Below are 15,609 nucleotides of genomic sequence, written 5' to 3' on the forward strand. Positions count from 1 at the left end.
AACATATATATTATATGTTATATATATATTATATATATAATTCTGATTATCTACTTGGAGATATATATTTATATTTATATAAATATATATATTTTTTAATTTTAGTTACCTGTTTATTCCGGTTATCTACTAGGACAAAGCTTTGTCACTGGTTTCCTTTTCCCTTAATTCTCCTCTCCACTGGGGGGCTCCAGAGATTGTCAGAAGTATCTGGCCTGGTTGTTTCCCAAGTAACCTCTTGGTGTGGAAGCCTCCCCAGTGTCTCCCACAGTTATGTTTGAGAGAGAATAAACAACTGAATAAATAAAGGATTAACACACAATCAGCTCTTTGAAACAGGTCTGCATTTGATAGAGTGCATCTGAGATAGTAAAGAGAATCACGATTTCTGTACAAAACCTACCATATGTGAAGCGTGACTAAATATATTAGGACTGATTAGTAGTTTTATTTTAAGCAAAAGTGACTATACCAACAGAAGAAAGATTTATAGGACAGATCTGAGAAGTGCTGGGGAAGAACCTGCCAGTCTGCTAATTAAAATGACAATCTTAATGGGGGGCACCTGGGTGGCTCAGTCAGTTAGGCATCTGACTCTTGATTTCAGCTCAGGCCATGATCTCATGGTTTGTGAGTTCGAGCCCCAGATCAGGCTCTATGCTGACAGTGCCCTCTCTGTCCCTTCCTGGCTTGCATGCTCTCTCTCTCTCTCTCAAAATAAATAAAAAAATTTTTAAAGGACAATCTTAACAGTTACCACACTCTAAGGGCTTATTCTTTGCTGCCTAGCACCATGTTAAGGGCAGTAACATATACATTATCTCATTTAATCCTCCACCAATCATAGCTGATACGAGTGCCCATTATCCCCCTTTACTGAAATTGGTAAACAGGGGCTCAGGGCCTCTAAGTGACTTGTCTAATATCTCAGAAAATTATGCAGTGGAGCTGGCTTTTGGATAAAAGGCTGCCTGACTCCAAGCCCTTTATACTACTAAAGTGAAGAGGTATCCAGAGGCTTCAGTTCTAGTCTCAGCCTGTTTTCTGGCAATTTCAGTTTTCTCAGTGATACAACAGTTACCATTATCTCCTGGGAGGAGATAAGGTAGATAACACCAGTCTAACAAATCTGTAGTGAATCTCTAATGCCACGAAGATAACCCAAGGGTTTTTTAAACTACCAGACGTTACACAAAAGCAGTGTGTCTTCAGCTGGGTGCCTGATTTTTGCCTTAACAAGAACACCCTCTCCAAAAATTGAATTCCTTAAAAATTCGATTTTTTTTTTTGAACCTGGTTGCCCTCTTTTGGAATTCAGCTCCAATTCCACATTAAATGTTCATTTATAGCATTTGATCCTCTCCCAGTTTCTTTATAAGGTGTCGGCAACAGAAGGTAAGTCTCTACCTGGTTCTACCACTAACTCACTGTGCAGCTTTGGGCAAATCCCTTCCTCCAGACGCCAAATGCACATGACAGAATAGGTCAGTTGAAGTTCAAGGTTATTCCAAGTTTCAAATTACTAACTAGGGTAGAATGTAGCCAATGGCTGAGATAAGAGCGAGAAGAGAAAGTGGGGTAGCTTATAATACAACATAGCTTCTCCGAAATCTTTGTTTCATGAGCAAACTATGGGGCTCTTGACCAGAAGGTGACCACTGACTTGTCCAAAAATTTCAGCAGATATATTTAGAGATGCTGCAGACACCATTCTAGGAGCTGTAACTAAACATCGTGAACAAAGCCAAAATGGTTTCCACATTCTGCAACTCTACATCTAGATAGATCAAAACAGGAGTCTGGAAAAAAAACATTTCAGCCACAGATGCGTTTTGTTTGACCAACACAGTTTTTTTAACATTTCTTAGACTTGCCAATGTTTTTAAATAATGGGAGATTTCACACAGAAGTTCTCGTTTCTAGCTTCTCTTTTAAAATCTGAATATTTGGCAACACTGAGCTGGCATTTCCACATGGCAGGGAAATGCTGGAGCTGAAGAGAAGCTGTCCCCACCGCACCCCCCAGACTAGACCTACACCCTCCATTTCTGCCCTGCTCCTCAACTGCCTATGATCACATACCCTCTTCGGGTCCAAGAGCGACCTGTGTACCAATTCTCTGGTGTCTTAGTGTGTGTGACTCTTGGGTTGGTGGAAAAAACAAGTTATTTTGACCGTGTCGATTATTACAAAGGGGACGTACAGAGAGCAGCAAGGGAAGAGAACATAGAAACTTCCAGCGAGATTGCCTTCATCTCTGTGCCTCTGTCTCCTGCCCCACCTCCACAGGCAGAGGTGGAGCATTGAAAAAGATGCAGGGGGAAAATGAGGGACTGGGAGCCAGGAGACCTAGGTCTGGAAGAGGTTCTCTCGTTTTTTGTATGTTACACTTGGCAAGTATTTTCCTTCTTCGTGCCTCAGTTTCCCAGCAGTGAAAGGACGATATCTGCTAGACCATAATCAAAAGATCCTCCCTGTCGGATCCTATGAAATTCTCAGTCCTCTCTTGGTTTTCCCACAATACTGGAGAAAGTCTTACCATCCCGGGCTGCAGGCCCGTACCCGCTCCCCCCACCCCCGCCATCCCCTCCCACCCCTTCCTCGGTGGCGCTGCCCGGGTGTCTCGGAGGGGAGGGGGGGGGGTCACTTCAGGCCTCGGTCCGGGAAGTTGGGGCGCGCTCCGCGGCCAGCCGGCTCTGGACCTTGCCAAGGCGCCTCGGGATCCCGGCCGCCGGCTCGGAGCCGCGCCCGCGGCGCTGTCCCCCGTCTCGCCCTCCCCCGGCGACGCACGGACCCCAGGGGACTGCTCCTCTCCCAGGCGACTGCCCGGCGGTTTCTGGGGAGGGCGGAGACAAGGGGACGCCCTCGGGCTGGCCGCTCCCCGCCCTCGGCCCCTCCCAGAGGAGCCGCGCGCTCGGGTGGCGCTCGGAGCCCCGGCAGCCGCAGGTGCCGCCCGCCCCCGGCCAGCCCCGCGCAGCCCCGCGCAGCCCCGCGCCCGCAGCCTCCCGCGCCCAGACAGGTAGGCGCCCTTCCTGGCTCTCTTGCGCTCTCTGCGGTTCTGGGAGTCCCTCTGCTAGCCCCCACTCCCCGGGCGGACGTCCCAGCTTCTTGAAGGAGAGAAGAGAGAACCAAGATCTAGGTGAGTAGTGGTCTGGATTTTTCTTTCTTTTAAATAGACCTGCAGACTAAGGGCACTGTTGGGAAGCTGGGAAGTTAGAGGGGAAGAGAAATGAGACAAAGGCGGGCGGTCAGGATAACCCACCACCAGCACATAGGGCTAGGATCGATTGTTTTGTGGCCCCACCTGGTCCCCCAGCCTCTCACTGACCCAGGGCCAGACCCAGTCAGACTTCGGTAAATGTATGCTGGGTCGAGGTGACTGCGGGAGGTGTTTCTGACTTCTTCTCTTATTCAGCTTCTAAACAAGCAAAAACTGCTTTCGATGGTTGGCTTCATCTCCACAAGGATGTTTTCCCCCAAAGCGGAAGGATTTGAACATTTTTACACAGATAAATAAAGTGTGGTGTATTCACACCATGGACTGCTATGCAGCGCTTAAAAAGCAGAAATCAGAGCTGCAGAGATCAGCATGCCTAAATCAGAGAGCTGTAAATGTCAATGGTCACAGTAAGATGCAATGTAGACCACAATGTCATTTATATGACTTACTTTAAAACACACGTCATACTGTAAAATCACGGAAAGAGGACTGTGAAACATATACAGGATTTGCCATCGTTTCTGCCTTCAGGAAGTATGAAAGGGGAATTAATTTTGCATGAGGGTTAAGGTGGAAATAATGTTTACCTGTAATTTTTGATGAATATTGAAATATAAACAATAGAGCAGAGTGGTGGTTTTCATGATATTTTCTTTCTTTCCTTTTTTCTGTATGTTTCCCAGTTTAAGTTCTGTTTTTCAAATGCAAACAAAGTAAGTTCTATGCACGTGCTGTGACACTGAACCTAAACAGTCCCATCAAAGTGGCAACTTTCTGGCGTCTTTACCTAGGTGGCCCTAACTCCTTAGAAAAGCTCACGGATTGACAGCCCCCAAAAGTAGAGGCGAGGGGTCAAACATTGGCTTTAGAGAATGAGTCTGCAGTTAATAATCTGAGGAATGGGCAGGTGAGGGTAGAATCTGAAATTTCTCCTGTGTTCTTGTAAGACATATTGCTCTTTCTCTTATAGTTGGTATGTTTAGGGTGTTCATTTCCACGGGTGATCACTGTCCTCTTGACATCTTGAAATGATACTCTGTAGCCCTGCAGACTTAGTTCCAGGAGGTCAGGATGGGTGTGGATTTGGCAGAAGAGAGTCCTATAACCCTTCTGGGCCCTATGCCGCAGAATGCGAAAGATGTGCCTTCATTTTCCTGCCAGACAGTTTATTTCTAACTGGATATGAGGGAAAGTTACCTAAGTTGGTTATCCCCCTGGGGAGAAAAAGGCAAAGACAGTTCTGAACTGGATTGGCTACATGAGGTACAATGGAGAAACCACAACATATACCTCCCCCTTCCCCAAACATATGTAAAAGTGGTTTCCTGTTGACAGATTTCCTTCCTGCTAAAAATCACTGGATATTTGGTGAACCGAATTGTCTGCACATCAGGGTGGAACTCTGAATGGTGGCAAATTGTGATAATATTTCTCTCTCTTTCTCTGTCTTGACAACTTGCAAGGTCAATGCTTGGTACATCTTATGCTACAGGAACACGGGCTACTTGAGAAAAGCCTGAGGAATATAGAAAAATATAAGAATGACAGGATTTGGGGTATGGTGTGAAAATTCTGTGTCCTGAGGTTTTACGCACAAAATAAAAGACAATGTGATCCCAGTCTATGGTGTGAAGAATCTCAGTTCATTAAAATCAATGTTCTCTTTAGGACCAAGTCTCTCTAATGTGATCCCTGGTTCAGCCCTCACACGATTCCCCGCTTATTCTGGGCTCTAAATGCAATAATAAAACACAGAGCACCCCATTCGTTTCTGCCTGGCCCACAGTGAAACACTAAGGGCATCTCACTTGCTTTTTCCTCACCCCCTTTTGTACTGAAATTAAAAGCCCTTTATTTTTTTTTTAGCGTAGATATAGAGTGGAGGTCTTTCTGTCTTCCTGATGTCAATAATCCCCCTGGGCTTGTTCCAGCCACCTGTTACCACCTTCCCCCTCCCATACCATTTAATTGGTTGCTTCCTAATTGCTGACTCTTTCTTTGCTCTCCATTTAATGATTCTTTTTAAAGTCCATAAGGCACTTTGCCAGCAGTTGGCTTTTAGTATGAAAAGTAGCATTTCCTTAATGAGTCTGCCTTCCAAATGAAGGCTTTACTTACATTTTCCTAATGGGAAAATGAGCTTTACTTCTCGACTTGCTTAGGAGCTTCGCAAGTTTTTTTCAGTAACTCATCCTTCGCCCAGGTTTGCTTGGGACACTTTCCTCAATTCTGTCTCTAATCTGCATTTTTGTCTTGTGTAACAAGTTCAAGAGGAAATCCATCAATAGGTGGATTTCGATACAGTATCGAAAAAATAATGTATAAGGAAATATAGCTACTATTAAAAATAGTATTCTATTCTTTGTAAATTATGTGCCAGGCATTGTGTGAATTGCCTTACAGATATTGTCTCATTAACTATATCCTATGAGTCGTGTTTGTCCCATGCATGAGGTTTGCTCAGGCATACACAGCTAAAATGAATTTTTAAATATTGTTTGTACAAAACCTGGATCTTTACCCTTTATTTTTGGCAGAGCTGAAGATCTGTCCCCTGGGCTCATGTTTCCGCTTGGTGACAAAATTTTAGATCTGAGAGCGATGACTTCTTCTAGAGGGAGCCTGGGTTCTCCGGGTCACCAGGGTCCCCACCAGGCACTGATGTCTTCCCCCTGGTGAAGGGCAGTCACCTGCATTCCTGCCTGGCTCTTGTAGGCATGTGAGCTTGTAATTCCTGAGGAAGGCCCTGTTGGTTCTTCCATTTTAAATTTTTTTCAATGTTTATTTATTTTTGAGAGACAGAATGTGAGTGGGTGAGGGGCAGAGAGAGGGAGACACAGAATCCGAAGCAGGTTCCAGGCTCTGAGCTGTCAGCACAGAGCCTGACGCAGGGCTTGAACCCAAGAACTGTGAAATCATGACCTGAGCAAAGTTGGGCGCTTAAACGACTGAGCCACCCAGGTGCCCTGTTGTTTCTTCCATTTTAGAGACAAGAGATCAAGTAACCAGCCATTAGTAGTTTCGGTTTCAGAACCAGACTGTGGGGCATCTGGGGGGCTCAGGCGGTTGAGGGTCCGACTTCAGCTAAGCTCATGACCTCATGGTTTGTGGGTTTGAGCCCCACATTGGGCTCTGTGCTGACAGCTCAGAGCCTGGAGCCTGCTTTGGATTCTGTGTCTCCCTCTCTCTCTGCCCCTCCCACTGCATGTGCTCTCTCAAAAGTGAATAAATATTAAAAAAATTAAAGAAAAAAAAAAAAAAGAAAGAAAATAACCAGAACTGTGGATGCTGCCTCTCCTTACCAATTTCAGGGAAAATTTTGAAAGTGAACAAAGCCTCAAATGTACATTTTTTCAGGACCTTTGGCTCTTACATATATCCTTCAAACTTCAGAGGGGCCAACAATCATGGAACACTTCCACTGTGAAATACTTTTTTACATACTGTCTCAAATCACATTTAATTTGCCTTTGAGGAGGGGACCATCATTATCTTCAAGTTCAGGGGAAGGGGATAAAAATTACGTTTAGTGAAATTTAGCAATTTGCTGGTGTGATAAAGCCTAAACTCAGACCTTGTTCTTTTTACATTGTAGTACTTTCCAGGGTAGGAGGAAAAAGGTGGGGAATCTATTTTCATGACCAAAAATATTAAAGTTGTTGATCAAACATCAAAAGAGCAATTTTGAACCAATATGTTTTCTCAAAAATGTGCAGAGTCACAATAAAATTTTATTTTTTTTATTTTGGGACTTGTTAAATAAAGTGTGGCTGACCACGTTTTAAACTTGTTTTCATACTTAGGGAAACATGTTGCTCTCTTTGGTCTTTGTAAGTCTGGGACCACTACTGATGAGGCCATGTGGTGGGTTCTCCCAGAGGCCTAATGTTCTGTTACTTGTGAAAGTATCATTTTTCAATCACAAAAAGTTCTGATGTAGGGATACAGATTAGACTAATACTGCAGCCACAGTTCTGTGCTCAGCGTTCCTAGAGCACACCATATTATAAGGATACCATTTCTTTTTCTCTCCCAGGTATCGAGCTCAGGCTTCCAGACCTCTTTGGAGTGAAAATGAATGTTTCTGTCAGGATAGTGTGACTGGAGGCTTCAGGTCTGGGCATATTTGACCATGGGAGCCAACACCTCAAGCAAACCACCAGTGTTTGACGAAAATGAGGATGGTAAGAAATATGTGATAACTGTAATAAAATATACAATTTTGCAGAATTCAAATATAAACACCTTGCTTCATAAATAAATCACAGTGTAAATTTACACAGCAAAGCTGATTGCTTTGGTGTACATGCGCGAACCGAGTTCCAAAGGTAACAAGTTACAATGGGAAGTTTAGTTTGTTATCTTATGTGCCCATGAACCTTATAAAAGTAAATCACACATTAAAAAAAAAAAAGAGAGAGAAGTACAAGAGTAAGCCCAAGGATCTTATAAGCTAATAGCCAGATTTTATCTTCTACTTTCTATGAGACCGTGGGCAGTTTTCTTGATTATGACTATACCAATATCCTTTGTCCAAAGGGAGCTGTGGTTGGGCACCTGGTGGGTAGGAGACCTTGAAATTAAATGATTTGTTGTTGTCTATGTGGTTTCCTTAACAGCTGAAGTTACCCCTACTGCTAGTTGTTATGGAAAATTTCTTATATTACCAAATTGCATCTGAATGATAATCGATACTCATAATATTATAGAGTGGAGTCATGTAAGTAGGTGTCTTCTGAGCTTCTAATGGGCATGCTTCAGTGTCCTAGGCAAATTTCACAGTGCTAGGTCGGAGGAAAATCAATCAGTTTTATTGGAGAAAAGGGTCACTTTCAAGGTCGGACTTAGTGAGAAAAGAAATGAAAGCAAGGGTTTTCCTGATTCTTCTGTCATCCCACGGTGAGACATGCCAGAAGAGGGCATGGGCCACCCCCTGTCACTCTCCCTTCCTAGACTAGACAGCCTTGTCTGTATATGCATGGTGGCAGCTACTTATAGGTCAGCTGGAAAAAAGGCAGTCCTGGGTCCCAGCTAGTAAGCTGTCCAGGCCTCTCAGAGGGAGGGAGTTTCTACTAATTAGACAACAAAGGATAAGAACAGTGAACTGAAATTCAGGAGTTCTGAGTGCCGGTCCTACTCCGAGCTACCTGTGAGGTTCGAGAAGTTTATTTACTCACTCTGTCTTCAATTTCCTCATCAATAAAATGAGAGGATAGAGTAAACTTGGAGGTCATTTTTAACTCAAAAAGTTTAGTTTTGAGATCCTAAAGCCACTTGGCAAAAATGATGAAGCAGCATCTAAGTCAGCAAGGAGAATTTATTGTGTTAGAAAGTAAGTTTGTTTGCTGAAACAGAAACCACAAATAATAGTGGCTTAAACAAGATGGACACGTTTTTCTTTCTCATGGAACAACACAGGCATAATAACGCAGGTGTTGCATGGCTCCAGAGGGCTATGAATGGCATCGGCTCCAACAAGCCTGCTTCTTTCCTTACCTTCCTTTCCCTCGAGTGCCACTCTCACCCTCCTGCCTAGGGACAGCTCCCCACCACATCCACATTGCAGCCAGAGGGAAGGGGTAAAGGCAGGAGACTGATCCCACTCCTTTGAAGCGGGTGATCTGGCTGCTGCCGATTGCTTTGGTGTACATGCGTGAACCGAGTTACAAGGGTAACAAGTTACAATGGGAAGTTTAGTTTGTTACCTTATGTGCCCATGAACCTTCTAAAAATAAGTTCTGAACTGGGAGTTGCTAGAGGGGTGGAGGGTGGGGGCATGGGCTAAACAGGTGATGGGCATTAAGGAGCACACTTGGGATGAACACTGGGTGTTCTATGTGAGTGATGAAGACTACCCATTCTACTCCTGAAACCTGTACTACGCTGTATGTTAACAATCTTGAATTTAAATTAAAAAAAAAAGAAAAGAAATAGGTAAAAATAAGTTCTGTTTTGTTACAAAAGAAGGGGTGAACTAGCTGTTTGCCATAGTCAGGGGACAACGAGAAGCCTGCTACAATCTCAATTTTTGAGTCTGTGGATGGACCCTTTTATTTTTTTTTATTTATTTTTGTACTGTTTATTTATTTATTCTGAGAGAGAGAGTGTGTGTGCGCACGTGAGGTGGAGAGAGAGAATCCAAAGCAGGTTCTGCACCGTCAGTGCAGAGCGTGATGATGCGGGGCTCCATCTCCTGAATCCTGAGATCATGACCTGAGCTGAAATCAAGAGTCAGATGCTTAACTGACTCAGCCACCCAGGTGTGCCTGGAAGGACTCTTTTAAACAAATAACTGACTGCTCAGGATGCCCCGTTCCCAGCCACTCGCTATTGACTGACAGGTGCATCCTTACTAACTATACAAAGTGTTGCATGGAAACCCTTGTTTATACACTTAGAAAATGGTCTTCAACATTTTCCCATGCTTGTTTCTGTGGCCTTGCTTTGCTGTATCAAGTAGTTAGGGTGAAAATCTAAAGACCTGTGATGTTACTTGATTTTTCCATCTCTGAAATGAAAAGACAAGTAGGCTTAGATTTCAATTGTTTAGTTCACTGTGTTCCCTATGTTATGCAGGAGGCCACAGAGAGTAGGAAAGAGAGGCTAGATTCACGTTTGTCACTTGGGAGGGATGTGTGTCACTTCAAGGTATTAGGATAGCATTATAATGAGAAAATACAGAGATCTCTAAATTTTCCTCACTTGACCCAGCCTTTCTTTTCACGGGGTTCCCAAGAAATCTAGAGACCCAAAAGACTGAGGCAAATGGGAAATAAGGTACCACTTTCTAAGTACCTGCAGGGGACTCTTGTGTAAGTAAATTGGGGTAAAGTTAGGCCTAAGGAGCAAGCAGGTCCTTCTTAGCCCCCTGTAGGCCACCACCTTTTAGTTGTCCAGCCTCCAGCCCCATAAAAAGAAGAGCTGAGCATAGCCTCCCTAGGGGTGAGGCTCTGAGTCTGTTTATACACACAGTTGCAAGGCAGAAATGGATGGGCAGATCCACCTGTGACGAGCCTGTCACTGCTGGACAGGAGGAAAAGAGCAGGGATCAGGATGGCCCTTGCCCTTGTGGAGCTCATGGTCTAATGGGGGAAGGCCAACAATGAAACAAACACATAAACCAGATAACTGGAGACAGTGTTAAAGCACCACCAAGGGAATGACTCAGTGATCCTACAGAGAGGGACCGGATGATGGTGGAGAGACCACCTGAGATAGAGCGTGGTCAGGGTTGGCCTTTCTGAGGAGGTGACATCTGAGGTGAAGCCCGAAAGATGAGAAGAAGACACTCATGCAATGACATGAGAAGAATAATTCAAGCACAGGAAAACCAAGTCCAGGGTCCAAATAATGACAAAATCAGAAGTGAATAGTTGCCTATATCCTAACATTCTGATGAGCAGGAGTTTTTTATGTAATGCAAAGGGACTGTATTTAATTGCCATATTCACTTGTTTGTTTTTAAGACACTGACTATTGGGAGGGAAAGTAGGACATTCTGAGCATTTAGCTTTTTATTTTTGTTTTTATCAGTAAATCCTATAAATTCGATTTGGCTCTTTTCATAGCTCTATACTGAGCACAAGATAAAATTTTATTTGACTGCTATAAAGCTTCTGACCAGAAAAGAAAAACAACAAAAAGCACTGACTAATCAAAGAACATTCATGCCTACCTCATTTTTTTTCTCCTGATTTTTACGTAAATAATCAAACTGGGCCAGAATGTAGGGCACTTAAATGAGCCAATTTAATTATTTTAAAAATACTGCGTCAAAGAATCCCAATCTGCAATGAAAAAGTGCTTAATATTTCCTTCAAAGTGTTTGCTGTTCCAATGTATAGATTTGAGAAGAAAATTCGAATCAGTTTTCCCAAATAATATTTCAAGATTTCTCCTGCTGAAGTGTTTTGGTTCACTCTGAAGGTAATGAAGGACTCAGATGTTACCTGAGATCCTGTCCACTGAAATAAGCTGTTCTTGCTGGAATTCGTCCTGACACTTTGTATTTCATGTTGCTCCATATGATGGTGATCTTGAGAGAATCATTCTATTAGTTATTTATGTTGATCTTTGTTTTGTGAAGACAAAGTACAAGGTTTATAGTGCTGCTGAATAGCATAAAACCTGCTTATCTCATTCCTCAAAGTAGATCTCAAATTGTACTATTTTTTTGTTTTGTTTTGTGGCCCACCGTTTATATTTGATGCAAATCTAAGCCCTAACTTCTTTTTTGGTTTTAAAATATGCATAATAATGGAACACCTGGGTGGCTCAGTCAGTTAAGCATCCGACTTCGACTTCGGCTCAGGTCATGATCTCACTGTTCATGGGTTTGAGCCCCATATCGGGCTCTGTGCTGACAGTTCAGAGCCTGGAGCCTGCTTTGGATTCTGTGTCTCCTTCCCTCTCTGCTCCTCCCCAGCTCAAGCTCTGTCTCTGTCTCTCTCAAAAATCAATAAACATCAAAAAAATTATTTAAAATAAAATATGTACCATTTTAACTATTTTTAAATGTATAGTTAGTAACATTAAGTATATTCACATTTTTGGGCAACCATCACCATCAGCTATCTGGAGAATTTTTTCATCTCCACAAACTGAAATCTGGTAGCCATTAAACAGTAACACCCCTTCTCCTCTACCCTGATCCCCCAGTACCCCAGTCCTTGGCAGCCATCATTCTACTTTATGTCTCTAAGAATTTGACTATTCTAGGTACCTTATATAAGTGGGACCATATATGATTTGTCCTTTTGTGTCTGGCTTATTTCACTTAGCATCATGTTTTCAAGGTTTATCCATATTCCAGCATTTATCAGAATTCCATTCCTTTTGAAGGCTGAATAATATTCCATGGCATGTATATATCACATTTTGTTCATTTTTGTTTTGTCAATGGACATTTGCTTTTTTCTGCCTTTGACTATTATAACTGACACTGCTATTTACATAGGTGTACAAATATCTGTTTGAGCCCCTGTTTTCAATTCTTCCAGGTATGTACTTAGCAGTGGAATTGCTGGGTCATACGGTAATTCTTTAATTTTAGAGGAAGCACTACATTGGCATCCACCTAATTATGTTTTGCATTTTGTGAGAGGAGGCCACCTGGCATAGTGGGAGAAAGCATGGGCTCCACTGGTGGAAGGACATTTACAAGGTTTAAATCTCAGCAGTGCCACAGACTAGCATTCTAGGTGTTTCTATGAGAAAACTCAAAGGAGATGTGGTCTGATTGCCCATCATCAAACACAAGAGTCAGTTTGACTAATTATAAAGTGTTCTAAGGGGACTTGAAATACCATGGAAAAAAGTCCCCAAACCTAAATAATTATTAGTGAATTCATGTGGGGGGAAAAAAAAAACAAACCCTTCTATTCTTCAAGTTAATGAACCCTTGGAAACCTCAGTTTCTTCATATGTAAAATGTAGGTAATGATTGGGGATCCTTCATTGGGGTCATTGTCAGGTTACAATAAAATAATGCAAGTAAAACACTTAGTGAGGTGTCTCATATAAAGTAAGTACCTGATTGATGCTAGTTATACTATTATGTATTAACACAGAGGCACTTAGCATGAGCTCTTTACGGTACTTCCGCCTCTGAAAGAACCAAAATTGATTAAATGCAGCTCTGTGTAGATGCCATAGTGAATACGACCTACTCATAATTTTGTCAATGCAATTGGACTGACATAATGGCAGACTTTACGGATATTGTGAAAACCTATATAAAAGTCCTTTAAAAAGAAGCTAAATTACTGACTTCACAAAAAACATAATCTCCTCTGGTTTCTCTTTCATCCCTCCCCTGGGGTGATTGTCTTTTAATTTAAGGCAAAATCAAAAACTCAATCGGCTGAAAAATCAATTACTTTTTCTGATTTAAACCCAAAGTTACTTAAGTAATCCCATTTGACCAACAGACACAGTGGCAAATGTCCCCCTTCCCACCCCCCCCCCAACTACTATATGGAAACTCTGAGAAATAATTAACGATACAAAAAGACATGGTAACTTTTCTGAAAGTTAAGAAGTTTGCAGGTGATACTTTTTATTTTTTTTTAAATTTTTTTTTTTTCAACGTTTTTTTAATTTATTTTTGGGACAGAGAGAGACAGAGCATGAACGGGGGAGGGGCAGAGAGAGAGGGAGACACAGAATCGGAAACAGGCTCCAGGCTCCGAGCCATCAGCCCAGAGCCTGACGCGGGGCTCGAACTCACGGACCGCGAGATCGTGACCTGGCTGAAGTCGGACGCTTAACCGACTGCGCCACCCAGGCGCCCCGCAGGTGATACTTTTTAATGTTCATAACCTCTTTTTCTTTAAATCTGTTTTGTTTCCTCTGAATACAGTGGTTTTTGTTTTGTTTGTTTCAGGTTTTGTTTCTTGGGGTTTTTTTGCTTGTTTATTTTATTAAAAATACTAACATTTGAAAAGTCCAATCGTTGAGGTTTTCAAGGTGATTTAGAAAAAGGAACTCTTTAACAACAGGAGAAAGTAGACTGGTTTCTAATCAGAGTCTAGGCAACAGGAGAGGGTCTTGCAATCATTGTAAGTAGTATGTGTTTCTAAGCATGTACAAAGAATGCAGAGGTGATGAAATTGGTTAGTGAAGCTGGGAGACCACTTTCTTCTGCAGTGCTGTAACTAAGAAAAGTTGGCTTTAGATTAAAAGCTGCTTCAAAGAGTTCATCAGTGCCCTGAGTTAGCAGGGAAAGCCAAATTATTGCATTCTTCTTAGGACTTGCTGAAAACTCAGTGTTCTACTTTCAGTTGGCAACACTGGTCTCCTAGGATATGTGACTGGTTCTGGTTTTCCTACATCTTCTTTGGTGGCAGAGGCAGTGGGTCCTTCAAAATGTTGGGCCAAAAAAATTGACCACAGATTTGCAATCCAAAAGAAATGGGAGGTTACTGAATTGATTCCAGCAAGAAGGACTATGAAAATCTCCTTTGTTATTGTAATGTCTATGCATTGCGTTCTGTGCCCAATTGGATAGGCAAATGAATTTCAGACTTCCCCCTCTCAAACGTGGGTGTTGTCTTACATTATTTACTATTTTGTATCAAAATGACTGGGAAAGTAGAAGGAAAATTTCTCTAGTGAGAATTGGCTTCTTAAAAACATAAAGGCATCTTGGACAGTCTAACCTTTAGTTAAAGCATTTGTCATAAATAACCTCGGCTCCAACAGTTTGTAAGAACAGGCACTTATGAGGGCTTTATTTCCCCCATTCCAAGACATTGGAAGAGTCAGGGAGAGGGGAGCCTGGGTGGCTCACTGGCTTAAGCATCTGACTCTTGATTTCAGCTTCGGTCATGATCTCACAGTTCTTGAGTTCAAGACCAGCGTTGGGCTCCGAGCTGACAGTGTGGAGCCTGCTTGAGATTCTTTCTCTCTGCCACCCCCCCTCCTTCTCCCTCTCTAAAAATAAATAAATAAACTTTAAAAAAAAAAAAGAGTAAGGGAGAAATTAGCAAGAAAAAAGACCTCCAAGATGGAGCTAGTGCTTCCAATTTGCATGTTTACTGAGTGGTGAGTTATGAATACATGTTTGAGAGGATCCACTCAAACAAATGTAGCCAAGTTACATCAGGCCTTCAGAGATTCACAATGCTTATGGGCATGTTAAAGACTCTGAAAAGTCCTACAATAATGAAATCTCAGTATTATTATATTTTTTAAACTTAATTCAAAATGAAATTATTTTGTAGAAAATCTTTTAATATGTTGTGACACATAATATTCTGTGGATGTCAATTTGGGAAGTGAAAGGTCAGGATCCTATCTACTCTTTTGTCTTTTGGAAACATGATTTCTGGCCATTGATTTCCTCCCTTGGTTTAATGGCAGCAGACGATGATATGTGAAATCTCTATGGCTGAAGAGTGATTATGTTCTGTAAGGTTTACTCATCCTGAGTTCTTCATGTAACACAATTCAGGTTTACTCAGGTCAATGAGTTAAACATGAGGTAGCTTTGTTTAGCTCTGGGATGGTGGATGTTTCTGGTCCAAGTAGGAATGAGATTTGGAGATAGTTCATTTCTTCTTTATTGCTTTTTTTTTTTTTACATTTATTTTTGAGAGAGAGAGAGTGAGTGCGCGCACAAGTGGAGAAGGAGCAGAGAGAGAGGGAGACGCATAATCTGAAGCAGGCTCCAGGCTCTGAGCTGTCAGCACAGAGCCCGACGCGGGGCTCGAACTCACAAACCGTGAGATCATGACCTGAGCCGATGTCAGACGCTTAACCAACAGAGCCACCCAGGCGCCCCTGTTCCTCTTTTAAAGTAAAGAATATTTTAGCTCAAAGTGTCTTATGAATAAATTGTGGTGGAGGAAGTACTTAGTATTAAGCAACACTCAAAGTAGACTAACTTT

General features: G+C 42.3%; 1 protein-coding gene across 2 annotated transcripts in view; it reads left to right on the top strand.

The window, feature by feature from the left end:
* Positions 1 to 2,984: 2,984 nt before the first annotated feature.
* Positions 2,985 to 15,609, top strand: part of STK32A (serine/threonine kinase 32A) — a 133,824-nt gene continuing 121,199 nt past the window's right edge. For both annotated transcript variants that reach the window (XM_042986632.1, XM_042986640.1), the window contains exons 1-2: positions 2,985 to 3,139; positions 7,257 to 7,404. In XM_042986632.1, coding sequence (XP_042842566.1) covers positions 7,353 to 7,404 — 52 coding nt within the window. In that variant the 5' untranslated portion in view covers positions 2,985 to 3,139; positions 7,257 to 7,352. The remainder of the gene's footprint in view (positions 3,140 to 7,256; positions 7,405 to 15,609) is intronic.

This window comes from Panthera tigris, chromosome A1, assembly GCF_018350195.1.
Source record: "Panthera tigris isolate Pti1 chromosome A1, P.tigris_Pti1_mat1.1, whole genome shotgun sequence".
In the NCBI taxonomy this organism is placed as follows: Eukaryota; Metazoa; Chordata; class Mammalia; order Carnivora; family Felidae; genus Panthera; species Panthera tigris.